The 18,538-nt window shown below is 41.0% G+C and overlaps 2 protein-coding genes across 4 annotated transcripts; both read left to right on the plus strand.

Annotated features, from left to right (window-relative positions):
- Window positions 1–1,281: 1,281 nt before the first annotated feature.
- Window positions 1,282–8,436, plus strand: LOC311259468 (complement C1r-A subcomponent-like). 3 transcript variants are annotated; one of them, XM_084356651.1, is made up of 14 exons: window positions 1,286–1,364; window positions 2,028–2,089; window positions 2,439–2,652; window positions 3,980–4,163; window positions 4,250–4,390; window positions 5,077–5,282; window positions 5,382–5,529; window positions 5,695–5,813; window positions 5,945–6,023; window positions 6,146–6,280; window positions 6,884–6,958; window positions 7,068–7,273; window positions 7,365–7,579; window positions 7,777–8,436. In XM_084356651.1, exons 2-14 carry the CDS (start codon window positions 2,064–2,066, stop codon window positions 8,144–8,146), a joined length of 2,118 nt encoding a protein of 705 aa, XP_084212777.1. In that variant the 5' UTR covers window positions 1,286–1,364; window positions 2,028–2,063; the 3' UTR covers window positions 8,147–8,436. The 3 variants fall into 3 exon arrangements, with proteins under 3 accessions (XP_084212778.1, XP_084212777.1, XP_084212776.1); XM_084356652.1 differs by lacking the exon at window positions 2,028–2,089 and having other exon boundaries at window positions 1,282–1,364; XM_084356650.1 differs by lacking the exon at window positions 1,286–1,364 and having other exon boundaries at window positions 1,868–2,089.
- Window positions 8,437–8,930: 494 nt separating this feature from the next.
- On the plus strand, window positions 8,931–17,751 carry LOC311260108 (complement C1r subcomponent-like; the record flags this gene model as incomplete). The annotated part of the gene is made up of 20 exons (XM_084357620.1): window positions 8,931–8,956; window positions 9,265–9,460; window positions 9,904–10,081; window positions 10,435–10,575; window positions 10,720–10,880; window positions 11,037–11,184; window positions 11,395–11,469; window positions 11,796–11,998; window positions 12,080–12,294; window positions 12,443–12,688; window positions 13,840–14,053; window positions 14,335–14,512; window positions 14,935–15,075; window positions 15,247–15,452; window positions 15,556–15,703; window positions 16,205–16,424; window positions 16,527–16,555; window positions 16,596–16,879; window positions 16,971–17,185; window positions 17,357–17,751. 20 exons carry the CDS (start codon window positions 8,931–8,933, stop codon window positions 17,724–17,726), a joined length of 3,594 nt encoding a protein of 1,197 aa, XP_084213746.1. The 3' UTR covers window positions 17,727–17,751.
- Between the last annotated feature and the right edge of the window lie 787 nt (window positions 17,752–18,538).

Raw genomic sequence — 18,538 nt, forward strand, 5'->3', positions numbered from 1 at the left:
TTAACAGTGAGAGGATTATAATTCATCCCAACTACATCCAGGGCGTTGACGACCCCATCAATTTTGACAATGATATTGCTCTTATCAGATTTGCTTCCAGGGTGACTTTAGGCCCAAATCTCCTTCCCATTTGTCTTCCAGAGGCAGGCAGGGGCTTGGTGGACGGTGAGCAAGGCACAGTGTCAGGCTTTGGGTATACAGAAGGGAGGAGTCATAATTTGGTCACGTCTGCCTTCCTGAAATACGCACATATTGGGGCGTACCCCCTTAGCGAGTGTGAGAACACACCTACCACAGCTACCAACAAACGCATGCGCTTCACTGATAACATGTTTTGTGCCGGAGCACAGGGAAAGGACAGCTGCAAGAAAGACAGCGGAGGTCCATTTGTTTCACCAATGTTGTCTGAAGGCATGGAGCCTTATTATCTGACCGGCCTTGTGTCCTGGGGACCCCCCTGTGCAGAGAGACAGTACAAGGGCTACTACACCAAGGTGGAGAATTATGTAGATTGGATTAAGGCGACAATAGACGCAACAGAAAAATCTTTAAGAGAGTAAAGATGAGGGAGAAAACACTTTGCAACTAACCATGACGATGTAATACATGCCAAGACTGATTCAGATCTCTAAAATGTAGATGAAAATAAAGACTATATTCTTGTAATCAAATGTAACCAACATTAACAACTCTGATTACTGACTTGAAAATTCACTTTTGTATTAAAGGAATTTGCAAATCAACTGCTGAGAATGTGCGTTTTATCCAACAATAAAGTGTTTTCTTCATACACTGGAATACTTCATTATTTACTACTACATTAAAATCTATAATGTTGTGAAGCCTTGTATGGACACAGTGATATGTTTGGAAATAGTAGGACAAATTTGACTTGGCACTTTTTCACTATTGATAAATATCACGGTATAGAAAAAAAACACAAATAAAATCAGCAAAATGATTTTCAATGCAGTGTTTCTCTGATAATGCATTTTTTTTTTATTCGTACCATAAACCGCTGAAACAGTTGTCTTAACTTCTATGACATGTGGACTAAAAACACATGGGTCTGTTTATACCAACAGCCTGCATGAGCTATACACACACATACTGTATATTGTTTTCACACAATCTTTTAAACCACTGCATATGCCCACTTTTTAAAATAAATACAGTTTTTTCATTGTGTGCAAACAAAATCTTACTCTCTCTCTTTAAAAAATGTGGTTCTGGTGTCACTTCCCGTAAGTTACGCTGCAGCATTTGGAGAACAGGCGATGCTCTACTACCACTCAGTGGTGTCAGAGATGTATTGAAATCTTAGCATCAGTTAAAGCTCTTTGTCTTTTTTGCTGTATCTACCTGTAAGTTTCCATATCTTTATTATTCTGCACTTTATTCATTCCAGGATTCATTTTTACGTTTGTATTAATGTATGCTTTTCGTATATGACCATAAGGAGGCAGAACCATGATTTTTGGGCCTCTATTTAATCAACCACAGTAAGATATTGTCTCAATTAGATGTTGCTTTGTAGAAAAAGAGAATGATGAGATCAATTTCATCCTATGCTGTGCCAAGCAGCAATCAACCGCCTCAATCAGCTGCTTCATGCACTGTTAGGACACCGAATGTTTCACCAACATGTCTGAAATTGTTTACGTGACTGAGGATGCTGAGAAAGTCTACCAGCCCCCTCTGGTGGTAGAATTCAAATATCAGGAAAAGGCTTGAGAGCCCAATCAGGCCAGTTTTTAAAATATTTTGAGTTATTCTGAGGAGATAAGAATCTAAACAATTAGATTTGCATTTTACCAGAGGTGTCTTGTTCATAAGATCTTCACAAATGTCTATTTTAGAGGAACCAGTTTCCCTACAATTGAAAGTCAAGTGTTCATTTGATTTTGCCAAGACAAACAAGGCATATTCCTGGCATTAACGCAGTGAGTTGCTAAACACTGGAAACGACAGACTTTGAGGCATTAATGTTTCACTTGATTGTGAGACATTTGCTCCTGCAACAGCAGATCAATTCACTCACGGATTTAGTATTTGATGCAGAGATGGGGTGGACCTTCTGTGTCATCTGGTAAGTTTAGATGGGATTTTGAATTAGTTTTTATGTTGTGCTTAAAAGTTATTGTAGATTTTGAAATTAATTTCGAGATTTATTCGAAATTTGACCGTGTATACCTACAACTGTGGTGCTGCTACTTAAACCATTGTGTGCTGACTTCTGTACATTATTACAGCCGAGCAAAGTGTTATAGGATGACTGAGTGATGCATCTCAGTATCCATATATAAAGCCTCAACAGTATTATATGGTTGCGACAGCTGTGTTGATTTCGTCACTGTTTGCTCTTCTTCTGTTTGCATCAACTTTGGACCACAAACTGATAAACAGATCGAACTTTCTCCGTTCATGCACCTTTCCAGGTTTCTCTATGTGTCAGTGAGTGAGTGCGGGCCGCTTCCTGACTCTGAGCCTCTAATGTATGGGGAGGTCCAGTCCCCCCAGTATCCCCAGCCTTACCCTCCCAACCTGCAGCGACAGTGGGACCTCAGTGTGCCCGAGGGATACCAGATCCGACTCACCTTCACGCACCTGGACATCGAAGCTTCTGCAGGCTGCCATTACGACGCCCTGACAGTCAGAACTACATTTCACATACGATCACAAAAAATAGAGCATTGTTAAAGTGTTTGAGTTCTAGACTTCAGTATGAATCAATATACCAGTTTTGACAATCTCAGGCTTGAATATTGAGGACTCAAAGGGTCACTCCACCAATTTAACACATCTAAGTACAACTGCATTTGTTAAAAAAATCCAGAGGAAGCTGCAAGATTAATTGCCTTCAGTGATGTCACTCAGTGGCTAAGCTGAATTGTGGGTAATGTAGGCTCCACATTTTTGAAAAGCAGCCCGCTGGTCTAGCCTTGCACTTTTGGACTCAGTGTGGCCACTTCAAAAACAAATGATCAAAATCGATACTGTAGAACCAGAGATATCAGCTTTTTACTCCACGCATCCTTCATTTTCAAAACCTGGTGACTACATTACCCACAATGCAACCTAACCACTAAGTGAGTCAGTGGAGGCAATAGAGAGACAAAGTCACACTGCTTCCGGTGTGCCCCATAGGACCTTTTTCAGAAAAAAATATGTATGGTGGTGAATGGCGAGATAAATAATCTCTTTATCCTGTTTGAATTGAGCCATGAATCACTCATATGATGGTTGTCAATTAGGTATTTTTTCTGCTGGAGAAAGTTGCAGTTTGTTGTAAAGATAGTAAAACACCACTTTTGTTTTTTACATATACACTAGTCCCCAAGACCTGTAAACACACTTTAATGTGTAGTCAAAGTTGGTGAAGTTACCTTTGAACCTACAATACTTTCTATAGCATCTACGTACACACCGTTTCTCTGTCATTGCCAAAATTTGTGTTGGTGTATCCCAGTTTGATACATGACGGTTATTTAGGTAAGCGATTTGAGGGGGAATGCCATCTGCAGCTGAAAACAATGTTGATGAAAGCAGTGGTACTTAACAAAAACAGTAAAGTTGTGGGCTGTTAAAGCAAAACATGACTAAGAGATGCTTAAAAACCTTCATGGAGCTGAGGGGAAGTACAGATTCGGGGGATAACTGTTGGTGGGTTCTTCAATAAGAGCACGTCACTGATTATCATATCAACTTGTGTTAATGTGAAAAAAACAGATTTTTAGCAGCTTTAAGCAACAGAGCATCTTGAGACCTAGACTCACATTCAAAGATAGTGCAACTTTGACTCAAGGTTTGGTGTCTCATCAAAAGATTTGGCTGCTGATAAGTGCTGCGTGGTGTATTACATCTTTATCAGCATTTGTGTGATAAATAACTTTCTAACAACTTCTGCGTCACAAAGCACAGACTCATTTAAAAATGTCCTCATCATGATTACAATAATATCCCTTATACGATCCTTCAGGTTCTCTATGATGATAAGGTCCTGGAAAAGTTTTGTGGCAACGAGTTCTCTGCTGATGGGCGTCACCCAGGCACTGAGCCCATATTGTCTCCAGGCAACAGACTCACCCTCCTTTTCCAGACTGATGACAGCAACCCAGAGCGCCGCCAGAACGTTGGCTTCTCTGCTCAGTACCAGGCAATAGGTAGCACTTATCCATCAACTGTCAGCTTTTCTGTAACTGCATTATTGAACCACCTCCCACTAACTTCATGTCTCTGTGATTATTAGACATAGATGAGTGTTCTCTGCCAGAGCCTGCAGATGGCTCAGGTCCACTCTGCTCTCAGATCTGCCTCAACACCCTAGGCTCATACCTCTGCTCCTGTCACCACGGCTACGCGCTGCGCTCTGACCAGCGCACCTGTCTGTGTGAGTATTGAACAAAACAGAGCAACCAGGATGTGGAGCACAGGAAAAAAAATTCTCAGTCAAGTTTCACCTACTTTGACTCAAACCCAGACATCTATTTCTGACCATTCATGACAAATGGTTGTACAATTAGATTTGGCAGTAAAGGATTTTCTCTTTTAGTCTCCAATAATCTGAGCAGTTACATTGGCTCTGCTAGAAGTAATCCCCACTTAACAAACACATTAATGAAGAGTTGATTTTAGTAAAGTCAACAACACCAAAAGCCTAACCTGGCAGCAAAAGGTACTGGAGTGACTCTATCAGCAGAGGAGTCACTTTAAAGTGTGGGATAATAAGGACAAACTCTACACCTGTTTGAATATGATTGGATGGTATTAGTTTGCTGATAGCCAAGCAGCTCCAGGAACTTTTCCAGGTGCAAAACTACTACCCTGACTCATTCAGAAATACACCTATCAACAGCGGACAGAAAGTAAAAAAGTGTACCAACTCTTAAACACCTGGTTAAAGTTAATGGGTCAATTTGTGAGAAAGTTACTACTAAAGACACTGACGCTTTGGGTTTCCCAACTCGTCAAATACTGATGCTTTGGGATTGTGGGTCGGGTCGGTAGCCCAAAGCATCAGCATTCAACAAGTTGTTAATTTGAATTCTAAGCAAAAGTTATTTTCCGATTGCCCAGTGGCCTGCAGCGGTGGTATATTTGATGAGCCAGAGGGACATCTGTTCAGTCCAGGATACCCCAACCCTGCACCTCATGCTGTGTCCTGTCAGTACATCATTGCTGTAGAGTCTGGCTTCACTGTCTCTCTTAACTTCACTGACAACTTCCACATTGAGAGCGTGGACACTGAGCAAGGCCCAAACTGTCACTATCACTGGTTGCAGGTAATGATAAGCAGCTTCCATACACTATAAAAAGAAAAGCTGGGTCAATAAACAGATATGTTATACAATAATTGAGCTGTGTACTCCCTCTATTAAAAGGTGACCATTCCAGACAAAGAGCCAACGAAGCTGTGTGGTGGAAAGAGTCCAGGTCTGATTGAGACAAACTCCAACACTGTCACGCTGGAGTACCACACTGATAGTGCCGGCCAGAGCAGCGGCTGGAGCCTGGACTACAGCACACAGAGTGAGGGGGAGAGGAATGAGTGTAGAAATAAGCCAGTGAACAATTAAACCGCATTTAGTGGCCCTGAAATAGATTTTCTAGCATTCTGTCTGATCGCAACTTATAGCTGGATAACTATAGTTACGCCATTGATGTTAACTGTCTGCTTGTCTATGATGTTTCCAGGAGTGAAGTGTCCACTTCCCGGTAAAGTAGCTAAGGGCAGAGTGACTCCTAGCTTGACTGAATATCTCTACAGAGACTACATCTTTGTGCGCTGTGACCAAGGATACAAGCTGATGATGGTTAGATGTCTTGTCCTTAACATCAACAGAGGGCACTTTCACAAATTTCCCCATTTGCGGGACTAATAAAGGAATTCTGATTCTTGTTTATTTGTTTGTTGTTTGTTTGTTTGTTTATTTTTCTCTGTCAGGAGGGGCAGGAGATAAAGAGTTTCTCAACCATGTGCCAAAGTAACGGACAGTGGCACCTCCCTCTGCCAGAATGCCAGAGTATGTTACATTTGAGCTCGGAAAATTGCAAAATCTATGAAAACTTCAAGTTAAGTGTTCCTGATCATTTCCTGTGTCTCATTTGCAAAATATTAAAGTGAACTTGTTTTGTTCCTCTGCAGTATTTGACTGTGGAGAACCCAAACCTTTGCTGAATGGTGGCGTGAACTTCCTGTCTGGATTTCAGAATCAGTACGGTTCTGTGGTTCAGTATTACTGCAATGAGCCATTTTACTCTCTCCTTGGGGGATTAACTGGTGAGATATTTACAAAGTGTTCCATGAAGTACTATTCCCAACTGATTTTTCTACCAGCCATTGGTTTCCATTAGCAGACTCTGAAAACTTGTCTGATGTGTATAATTCATCATGGTAAACAGTGTCACATTATCGATGCGTGGTTATGTAGTTTAATAATTGATTTCTCAAGTGCATGGCTTCTTTACATTAATGTAGATTTCACAATGAGTGTTGCAGACTTGGTGTCAACAGAGTGCTTAAAGGAAACCAATGTAAGCCGGGGAATACATTTAATAAAAAATCTATTTAAAAAACATTTACAGATACAGATTTTTAAAGCAAGCTATTAGCAGAATGGTTAGCTGTTGAGTAATGTATATATGATTTATCATAAATGGGCTAATGCATGCAAAGTACCTAAAGAGTAACGCAAGACCAAGCAGAAAACCATAACTGCCCTCAGAGCTTCATTAAGAGGTGTTCTCAGAAGTGTGCTTGGTTGCATCTGTAACCACACTCACCGGTGATGTCACTGCGTACTGACACACCCTGGAGTGCACTTCTACATCACTGAAGATAAACATGAAACTATTTCTGTTTTGTTGTCTCTCTACTCTTCAGTTGTCTTCACCTGTGACGCAGACAGAAAGTGGAGATCCAACAATGAGATTGTTATCAGTCCGACATGTATACCAGGTATTTCTATTTGCCTTTTCTAGATCTTAGTCTAGAATAACTTGTTTAACTGGAACATGAAGTCTTCGATGAAACTTTATACCAACGTGTTCATCTGTATCACATCTAGTCTGTGGCCAGCCTACAAACATCATCCCTGCCTACCAGAGGATCATTGGAGGTAGTGAAGCTCCAGAAAATACCATCCCTTGGCAAGTGTTACTGAGTATAGATGGACAAAGAGCAGGAGGCATGGTGGTTGCAGACCGCTGGATTATGACTGCAGCTCATGTCCTCGTACATGGAGGAAACAGAGTACCAAAGGAGTCTGTACGGGTAAGTTGACAGGTATAGATGCTATCTGCATGCCCCTTGCTTCGATGTTTTTGAATTGAAAAGTATTTACTCCTGTGTTGTTGTTCTGCAGGTTTACATGGGACTCACGAATGTTAGAACCCTGTTGAGCTCTCCTGTGTTCGCTGACTCAGTCCACGTTCACCCTGAATACAGCAACCCCACTGATGAAGACTACAACAATGACATTGCTCTGATCAAACTCCAGAACCCAATCACGTTCAACTCATCCGTTATGCCAATATGTTTGCCAGCAGAGGGTTCCACCTACGTCACTGGCATGATGGGGTAAAGAAACAACTGCTGGGTTTCAGTGAATAATGCTGTATAATCAACTTTAGATTATTTAATTGTCTCTGCTTTAAGTTTAGTGAACTCAGTCGTGTCACTTTATTTCCACCCTACCGTCTTCTAAACAGGAAGACCTGATTTTGCGTTTTCGTATTGAGTTCACCATCACTGTCTCTTCTACATTTGTTTTTCAGACTGGTGTCAGGCTTCGGGCTCACAGAAAAGGGTAGACGACGGATTTTAACAAATAAGCTGAAGTACGTGCAGCTGCCTGTGGTCGAGCAGGATACATGCAGTAATTCAATCACTTTGGCGAGGAGGACGAGGGAACATGTACCGAGTCTGACAAATAACATGTTTTGTGCTGGAGTCCCTGAAGGTGGGAAGGACTCCTGTCAGGGTGACAGTGGAGGCCCCTTCGCCATGAGTGATGACGACGGACGGTTCTGGGCTGCTGGTGTTGTCAGCTGGGGGGTTGACTGTGGACGGCAGGGAACATACGGAGTCTATACCAGAGTCACCAGCTACGTGGACTGGATCAACAAGACTATGCAGGAGAATTAAAACTTACTGTGATTAATTACAACAAGATGCGAAAATGCTGATTGAACAAAAGTAAAACCAAAAACATATACAATACAATAAATACAAAATTTGCTCTGAAACTACTCTAGGTTCAAGCACATGTTGTGATAATAAAGCTATGACTGTGTACAATCTTCCATGTCTACTTATCATGATTGGAACCAACTTCAGAAAATGACTGAACAAATGTCATAATGATTGTAAAGTAATCACATTGTATTGAAATCTCCTAAAAGCATTTTTGAATAAAGTGACATAATAAAGACGTGCATGTGCCTTTTCATCTATGTAGCTCAGATCTGTGGTTAAGACAATAACCAGATTAGTATCCACTTCTACTACCTCTCACCAAATTTGTTGCTGTCACTGTAATACACTAAGGCAGATGCCACTATTTTATGTTGTTGTTAATTATTGTGTGTCTACTACATACTGTAAGGACTATTTACTTTATCTCCATGAACACACAAAAAACAGTAGGCTCTGCTTTCGTTGACCTTTTTGGGTCTTCTCTGTACTGTGCACTGTGCTCATAATCTGTTTTGGTCTTGTAGTTCTGTAAGTCAAACTTACTGAGCCATTATTGGCCCTGTTCTTCTACAGCTCATACCTGTATTTACTTTTGCCAAGACAAACAAATCCTGGAGGCTAAATCCCATTGCAACAGACTTAAAACTACAGCCTGTGTAATGTTAATGGTCGAGGTGTGCATGAGACATTTTGCCTAAAGCTGCAGTCGAACCGAGACACACTTACTGCAGACATGGGATGGACCGTCTGTGTTACATGGTAAGCTTTGACCGATGTTTTACACCTTCATGTTGCATGTCTTAGTGAGTCTTTCTTTTTCATGAATTTCTACCTTTAAGAAAAAGTGCAGTCTATACATACTAATAATGTTGAACTACACTACAGCACTGTCTATGAGCATTGTTAAGGGGTTCATTTTAAATGATTTCAAAGTACCATATACAAATCTAAAACAATATGATCTGGTTGCAAAAGTTAATGATTGTCTCTTTGTGTTTGTTCTGTTTCTGTTTGCATCAGCTTTGGACTTGCACCTTTATTTCAACTCTGTTTATGCACAACTCCAGGTTTCTGTGTTTGTTGGTGGCCGCCTCTGAGTCTGTATTGCATGGGGAGGTCCACTCCCCTCAGTATCCCCGGCCATACCCTCCCAACCGGCTGAAGAAATGGGACCTCTCAGTTCCTGAGGGCTACCGTATCCAGCTGTCTCTAACACACCTGGATATTAAAGTGTCTCCAGGCTGTTCTCAAGACTCTCTGACGGTCAGAGCCATACTGTATTGCAAACTAATATTATACACTATTCCAAAACCAGTTTTCATATTCTAGTCCAGAACCTGAAATTTTAGTCTCATATTTATCACTTAATTTTGACTTGAATATTGATGACCTGCGCAAATTCAGGTCGCAAGTTGGAATCAGGGACTATACCACTTTTTTGACAAACTAGAAATCATTGCAGGTCAGTCCCTATTGTGTAACTCTCCTGATATCCAGTAACCTCTTGTTTACTGGCAAGCTCTGCCTTTCACTGGGCACACGGGGATGAAATGGGCGGCCTGCAAATGTGGAAGTGACGTGGATGAGTGCGGAGAAATGGCACCCAGGTTTTGTTCCTGTCTGAATTCAGTGGTTTGCTGCTTGTCAGAGAGTGCCTTGTCACGACCTAGTCTTACAATATCTATTTTGCTCTTTACACATTTCAGGTTCTCCATGATCAAGAGGTCTTGGGGGAGTTTTGTGGGCAGAAAAATTCAACGGATCACCCAGATAGAGAGTCAATCCTTTCTCAAAGCAACAGACTGACCCTCATTTTCCGAACAAGTGGCTCCACGTCTGAGCTCCAACAACACACTGGCTTCTCGGCCACCTATAAGGCAATAGGTAGAGTCTTTATCATCACTTCCCTTTTCTCTACAATCCGTTACTTCCTCCAACCCTTCAAGAGAATACCAACCTTAAAACATCATTAACATGGGGTTTTACCAGGCATTTTGGTCAGTCTGATCAATATCAACCAATATACTGTATATCTGTAACAACTGCTTCTTTGTGCTGGAAATAAGAGCATCAAAACTTTCAAAGACTCAAATCGAAATGTGCCTGTAACGCAGTGAATTCACCACGACTGCTGTCATTATGTGATTTCTCTGTATATAAAATTACAATGTTGATCCTGTGCTGACCAGCCTGACATGAGTCACCTTCAAACTCACAAAGTTGTTCCTTATTATCAGACATTGATGAGTGTTCAAAAACAGACCCTGGAGATGGATCAGGTCCACTCTGCTCTCAGATCTGCTTCAACACTCTTGGTTCTTATCACTGCTCCTGCCACAGTGGTTACAAACTTCATTTAGACCAGCGCTCATGTTTGAGTAAGTAACATATACGGTAAATGCATGACATTGAACATACCTTAATGTATGTATTATTGATTCTGCTCAGTTATTCTGCTCAGCGGCATAGACAAGGTCTATGCCGCTGCTTTCTACAATAATATTTGCTTTTGTCATGTCCAGTGTCCTGTGATATTGCCGTATTTGACAAGCATGAGGGACACCTATCCAGTCCAAGGTACCCTCGCCCCTCACCTCCTTTTCTGTCCTGCAATTACATCATCTCTGTGGAGTCAAGATCCAATGTCATTTTAAATTTTACTGACAAATTCCACATAGAGAGTGTAAACACTCCACAAGGCCCCAGGTGTCTACATCACTGGCTGCAGGTATTGGCAAAGGTCTTCCTTACAGCAAATGACAATAAAAAGGGGGCCCCTCTGATATACCAACATATCTATAAATAAACTTTCTACTCCCCTCCCCTCCTCCCCTTGGAGGTGACAATCCCAGGCAGCGAGCCCATCAAGCTTTGTGGCAGAAAGAGTCCAGGTGTCATAGCTACAAATTCCAGTATTGTGAGACTGGACTACCACACTGAAGATGAAGGTCTGAGTCACGGCTGGAGCCTGGACTACAGCACACAATGTGAGTGATGAAGGGAGACAGACCAGCAACAATCACATATCTACAACTACAATATGTTATGATATATGTTATCATGTCCTTTTCTACAGGTCAAATATCCATTTGATGTGACTCCTGTCTTAACTGAATATTTCTACTACATCTTGTGAGCTATAACCAAGGATAAAGGCTGTTGATAAATTATTATGTCCTTGTTTTGTTCCTCTACAGCAAATGACTGTGGAGAACCCGAACCCTTACTGAATGGAGGGGTGACCTTCCTGTCTGGAGTTCAGAATCAGTACGGTTCTGTTTTTCAGTATCACTGTAATGAACCGTTTTACTCTCTCCCTGAGGATGCAAATAGTGAGCTATTCACCTATATTATTCCAAAAATATAATAAATACAATATAAAATGTTTGATGTATCTTAACTGAAAAATATATTTTTAATATTCTTCTTGTCTTCAGTTAGTTTCACCTGTGAAGCAGACAGAAAGTGGAGATCCAACCACAGGGTCACTCCAACATGTATACCTGGTATTGAAACACCCTGTTTTACTTTTTTATTTTTTTTAAAACGTGAAGTCTATGTCTGTGTGAACCTATTTTTTTTTGTCTATCTCATCCAGTCTGTGGCCAGCCCACAAAACTCATCTCTACCTATCAGAGGATCATTGGAGGCAGTGGAGCTCCAGATAATACCATCCCCTGGCAAGCGCTACTGAATATAGATGGAATAAGAGTAGGAGGCATGGTGATTGCAGATCGCTGGATTATGACAGCAGCTCATGACCTAACACATAATGGAGCAGTATCAAATGGGACTGTACTGGTAAGTGCACTGTTACAGATATTATCTACATGCACATTGCTTCAGTGTGTTTTAATTTCCTCCTGTGGTGTTAATTTGCAGATCTATATGGGACATACTGATCTTAAACCACTTTTGAGAACTCCTGTGTATGCTGCTTCAGTCCATATCCACCCTGATTACAACAACCCCAAAGGTGGCGACTACAATAATGACATTGCGTTGATCAAACTGCAAGACCCATTGACGTTCAACTCATCCATTATGCCAATATGTCTGCCAGCAGAGGGTGCCACAAATGTCACTGACATGATGGGGTAAACAAACAACTGAGAGTTCTCATTCCATAATGCTACATAATTCATTTTACAGAGGTTCATTTATTTTCTTTGATAATTTTATCTAGCATTTTTTTCTTTTTTCTTTTTTTCTCTTGCTGTTCCAACATGTTAATCTTCTTTTCAGAATGGTGTCAGGTTTTGGCATTATGGAAATTTACCCGCCACGGATAACAAAGAAGCTGAAGTATGTGCACCTCCCTGTGGTGGAGCAGACGATATGCCATAATTCAGTCGATAATCTGAAGAAGACGAGGGGCAATGTACCAAGTCTGACAAATAACATGTTTTGTGCTGGACTCCCAGAAGGTGGGAGGGACACCTGTATAGGTGACAGTGGAGGCCCCTTCGCCCTGAGGGATGACGACGGACGGTTCTGGGCTGCTGGGATTGTTAGCTGGGGGGTTGACTGTGGACAGCAGGGGAGATACAGAGTATATACTAAAGTCACTAACTACCTGGACTGGATAAACAAGACTATGCAGGAGAATGGAAATTGAAAGAAGAAAACTAATTCTGCTCTAAATATATTCCTTCTCCAATGTTAATGCACATGGTGACAGTTTCATTAAAATGTATATTGTGTATGTTTCATAAATTCATGATTATTTGAGTTCATAATGTAGTTAAAAGTGATTAAAATTGTAATAAATATGGTGCTAACAGAGTGAAAAGGTTGACAAGAAAGGTGTCTAAAAGGTTTTTCAAATGTGTGGTCAAAAATGTATTGCTTTTTATGTAAAAACTTTATTTAATGTAGAATATAACAAGACCACAGTTTAGTTCAGGGCATTGTGGGAAAGGTCGTGATGCCGTGTGGTGATGTCACAGGTGAGTAGCATTATGGGTCAGAACCAACATGGCTGCAGAGGAAGAACGTACGGCTCCAAAAAAGCGTTATTCTATATGGGATCCAAGAGGCTCACACGTTAATTGTCTTTCATTTGTTTCATAATTATGTATAATGTTGTTAACATGCTCTCAATGGACATTGGTGATACATGTTTGGTCATTTTATTTGGTTTCAGTACATTCCTGTAGTGCTAACATATGTGTTTACTTTTGCTATGACAAACAAATGCTGAAGGTTAAATTCCACTGCAAAATCCAACCACAGCCTGTGTGATACCAATGGTTCATTTGTGCAAGAGACATTTAGCCAGTGACACTCAGATAAACTTATTGCGGTCATGGGATGGACCTACTCCGTTATATGGTAATCCTACATGTTGCATGTTTCTGTGAATTTTCTTTTTTATGATTTTTTGTCTTTAAAGTGCAGTATATACATCCTATTAGTTTGGAACTACACTATAGCACTGTAGGGAAGTTTATTTTAAGGTTGAGTGATCAACTTCTAGTTAGTAAGCTAAGTACCACAGTGAAATATAAAGCAAAAGTACATGGTTGAGTAAAAAAAACCCAAAAAAACCCAAAACGTGCCACTGTGTTTGCTCTTTTTCTGTTTGCATCAACTCTGGATGCGCACCTTAGTTCAAAATCTCTGTTTATGTTTAATTTCAGGTTTCTGTGTTTGCCAGTGAGTGAGAGCTGGCAGCTGCTGGACTCTGAGCCTGTAATGCATGGGGAGGTCCATTCCCCTCAGTATCCCCAGCCTTACCTTCCCAATGTGCTGAAGCAATGGGATCTCTGGGTGTCTGAGGGCTACCAGATCCAGCTGACCATAAAACATCTGGATATTGAAACTTCTCTGGACTGCCATCAAAATTCTCTGACGGTCAGAGCCATATTGAAACCGAATATTATACAATATTCCAAACAATAGATCAGTGTTTTTGAGATCCTGAGGTATTCCCAAGAAGGATGGGGTATATAATCTCTCCATCTTGTACTGGGTCCACTCCAGGGTCTCCTACTACCTGGTAGTTGCTAGAAAACGGCAAAAATGGCTCCTTTGACATAACGGAGCAGCTGTTCAACTACAAGACTCTCTGAGCTCTGAACTCCCTGTTTAATCGTTGGTCTAACAACGTCTTTTTGGCTCTTTGCATTTCTCAGGTTCTCCATGATCAAGAAGTCTTGGGGAGGTTTTGTGGGCAGAAAGATTCAACTGATCACCCCGACAAAGAGTCGATCCTTTCTCCAGGAAACAGACTGACTCTCATTTTCCAAACAAGTGACTCCACTCCAGAGCTTCAGCAACACACTGGCTTCTCGGCTACCTACAAAGCAATAGGTAGAGCTTTTCTGGTCACTTCTCTCTTCCCAGTAATGCGTTATAGCCCCAATTTAAGATAAATTCTTAAAATCTAATCAACATGGTGCTTTTCCAGGTATTTTGGTCAGTAAGATCAATATTAACCAACATATATAACAACTGTATCTCTTGAGCTGGAAATAAGACTACCAAAACATCTAAAGAATCAAACTAAGATGTACCTGTATCGCAGTGAATTTGCCATGACTGTTGTCAATTCAAAGGGGCTTTATTGACATGAAAGTTTTACAACAATGTTGCCAGAGCATCAATTTGGGATGATCAATTTGTCAATTTGTTCAAGAGCACTTAAAAACTAAGCCAAACAATATGAATGTACATGAATAGCCTAAATGAAACTTTAGGTTAGGTTTTCCGTGTAATTACTTTCTCATTATCAGATGTGGATGAGTGTTCAAAACCAGACCCTGGAGATGGATCAGGTCCACTCTGCTCTCAGATCTGCGTCAACACCCCTGGTTCTTATCGCTGCTCCTGCCACAGTGGTTACAAACTTCATTTAGACCAGCGCTCATGTTTGTGTGAGTAAATGAATGCTTTGTACAGTAAGTACCTTAATTTGTACCATGCTGTGAAGCTCAGTAGTTAGAGCAAGGCTGCCGAGTCAGTGTAAAAGAGATACTTTATTTTGAGGTGAAGTACTGAAGCGCTTCCTCTTTCTCCAATAATACATGTCTTGGCTCCATGTTCAGTATCCTGTGGTGGTTGTATATTTGACAAGCAAGAGGGACATCTATCCAGTCCTGGGTATCCTGGCGCTTCACCTCCAAATTTGTCCTGCAAGTACATTATCTCTGTGAAACCCAGATTAACTGTCACTCTCAACTTCGCTAACAACTTTCACATAGTGAGTGTAAACACTTTGCAAGGTCCCGGGTGTCTACATCACTGGCTGCAGGTATTAGCAAAGGTCTTTCTTACATTGAATGAGAATAAAAAGAGTACAACTCTGAGATGCCTCAGTGTACATAAATGAACTTTACACAACTTCTTCCCTTGAGGTGACCATCCCAGGCAGAGAGCCCATGAAGCTTTGTGGCAGAAAGAGTCCAGGTGTGATAGTTACAAATTCCAGTACTGTGAGACTGGACTACCACACTGATGATGAAAGCCTGAGTCACGGCTGGAGCCTGGACTACAGCACACAAGGTGAAGGATGAAGTGAAAGAGATATGGCGTCTTGTTTAGTCAGCAACTGTTTTACAACTGCAGATACATGATTAATGATGTCATTTCCAGAGGTCAAATTACCATTTCTGGGGAATGTGGCTAAAGTGGCTCCTGTCTTTATAACATTTTTTGACTCAAATGTAGCTTAACCATATCATGTGATATTCGAAAATCAGTAAACTTAAAAAACAAATATTACTGGGACCAATACAGAACATTTGCAGATGAACATTTAATATCCAGGAATTTACATTGTAGACACTACCACTGACTATCCGTGTCACATTTTGGCCACAATATAACATGACATCTAGTACACTATCCAGCCGTATACTAGGCTTAAAATACACGCCTGATTAAACTGTGCACTCAAAGATGAAAACATACAGCAACTGCATCATCAACAAATGTCCACAGCAAAAAAAATACACCCTCAAAAGCACACTACTCAATATTTCTGTCATATAACAACTACAACCTAATGCATTTCCCTGTGTCACTGGCAGCAACATAAGAATATGTTCTTGTTTTGTTTTTCTGCAGTCATTGATTGTGGAGAACCTGAACCTTTGCTGAATGGAGGTGTGACCTTCCTGTCTGGCTTTCAGAATCAGTATCGTTCTGTTATTCAGTATTACTGCAATGAACCGTTTTACTCTTTCCTTGGGGGTGTAAATGGTGAGATATTTAACATATTATTGTGACAAAATCATTAATTAAATAAGATTGATACATCTTTACTTGAAATAAATGAAATCATCTTGTTTCCTCTGGTCTTCAGTAAATTTCACCTGTGAAGCAGATGGAAAGTGGAGATCCAAACACAACGATGTCACTCCAACATGTATACCTGGTATTGAAACAACCTGAGATAACCAATATTATTTCTTTTATTTAAAATATGAAGTCTACATCTGTGTGAACCTATCTTTATGTCTGTCTCATCCAGTCTGTGGCCAGCCTACAAACCTCATCCCTGCCTACCAGAGGATCATTGGAGGTAGTGAAGCTCCAGAAAATACCATCCCTTGGCAAGTGTTACTGAGTATAGATGGACACAGAGCAGGAGGCATGGTGGTTGCAGACCGCTGGATTATGACTGCAGCTACTTCCCTCGTACATAAAGGAAATATAGCACCAAAGGAGTCTGTACGGGTAAGCTGACAGGTATAGATGCTATCTGCATGCCCCTTGCCTCGATGTTTTTGAATTGAAATGTATTTCCCCCTGTGCTGTTGATCTGCAGGTTTACATGGGACTCACGAATGTTAGAACCCTGTTGAGCTCTCCTGTGTTCGCTGCCTCAGTCCACGTTCACCCTGAATACAGCAACCCCACTGATGAAGACTACAACAATGACATTGCTCTGATTAAACTGCAGAACCCAATCACGTTCAACTCATCCGTTATGCCAATATGTTTGCCAGCAGAGGGTGCCACATACGTCATTGGCATGATGGGGTAAAGAAACAACTCCATAGTATATTATTTTATCTTCTCTGCTTGTACTGTGGTTCAGTGAACTCAGTCCTTTGAACTTGCTTCCACACCACCATCTTCTAATCAGGAGGCTCTGATTTGCTTTTTTGTATCGACTTCACCATCACTGTCTCTTCTACATCTATTTTTCAGACTGGTGTCAGGCTTCGGGCTCACAGTAGAGAAGAAACGACGGATTTTAACAAATAAGCTTAAGTACGTCCAGCTGCCTGTGGTCGAGCAGGATACATGCAGTAATTCAATCACTTTGGCGAGGAGGACGAGGGAACATGTACCGAGTCTGACAAATAACATGTTTTGTGCTGGAGTCCCTGAAGGTGGGAAGGACTCCTGTCAGGGTGACAGTGGAAGCCCCTTCGCCATGAGTGATGACGACGGACGGTTCTGGGCTGCTGGGATCGTCAGCTGGGGGGTTGACTGCGGACGGCAGGGAACATACGGAGTCTATACCAGAGTCACCAGCTACGTGGACTGGATCAACAAGACTATGAAGGAGAACTGAAATTTACAATAATTCATTGGAACATAATGTGACGATATGACACAAAAGTAAAATCATATCCAATAAAATCAGCAAAAGCAACATGTTTTTCTCTAAATATACTCCTTCTTCAATGGTAATGCATACTCTGACAAAAAAGGTTATGAATAACATAATCTGTCATGTCTTCATAAAGTCATTGCATTGCACACTTAAAATAAAGTGAAATATTACAAATCTCTGGTAAAAACAATAACTCTCAACTCCCTCTTACCAACTTGGTATTTGTCAGTAGCTGCAGTACCTGTGTATATCTACTGTGTGAGTATTAGTTACTTCATCTCTTAGGAATTTACAAAGTCAGGAGGCTCCACTTCCACTCTTTTGGGTCTTCACTGTACTGTGCGTTGTGCTCATAGCCTGGAACTTTATAGTGTGTACACACACACACACACACACACACACACACACACAGTCCTCTGGACCATATCAGACTTGATCCCATGACTGGCTTTCACTACAGGTTCCTTGAGGCTCCTGAGCTTGGTAGATCTGCTTTTAGTTTTTATTCCCGACCACTCGGAATGTTTACAAAGCAGCTTAAAAATGACTACTTTGGTAACCCTTAGTGTATTCAAATCCTTGATCAAAAACCATACCGTCTCTGTTTGTTCCTGTTTTAACTGATCGTTTTTGTATTTTGTATTTTGTTTTACGTACAGTATTTACACACCTGTACACACTGGCAAATAAAGAAATCGGCCTTGCTCTGCAGAAGACAAACAAATCCTGGAGGTTAAATTCCACTGCAAATTACCAGAAACCACAGCCTG

The sequence above is a fragment of the Pagrus pagrus genome, assembly GCF_965226575.1.
Source record: "Pagrus pagrus genome assembly, chromosome: 7".
Classification (NCBI taxonomy): domain Eukaryota; kingdom Metazoa; phylum Chordata; class Actinopteri; order Spariformes; family Sparidae; genus Pagrus; species Pagrus pagrus.

What these genes read in the sequence shown, in the direction of transcription:
- LOC311259468 (XM_084356650.1), top strand. Translation starts at nt 1,986, where the DNA reads ATGTTTCACTTGATTGTGAGACATTTGCTCCTGCAACAGCAGATCAAT. An exon ending in TGACCAGCGCACCTGTCTGT is followed by an intron (nt 4,391 to 5,076) that starts GTGAGTATTGAA and finishes CCGATTGCCCAG; the next exon opens with TGGCCTGCAGCGGTGGTATA. An exon ending in AAGGATACAAGCTGATGATG is followed by an intron (nt 5,814 to 5,944) that starts GTTAGATGTCTT and finishes TTTCTCTGTCAG; the next exon opens with GAGGGGCAGGAGATAAAGAG.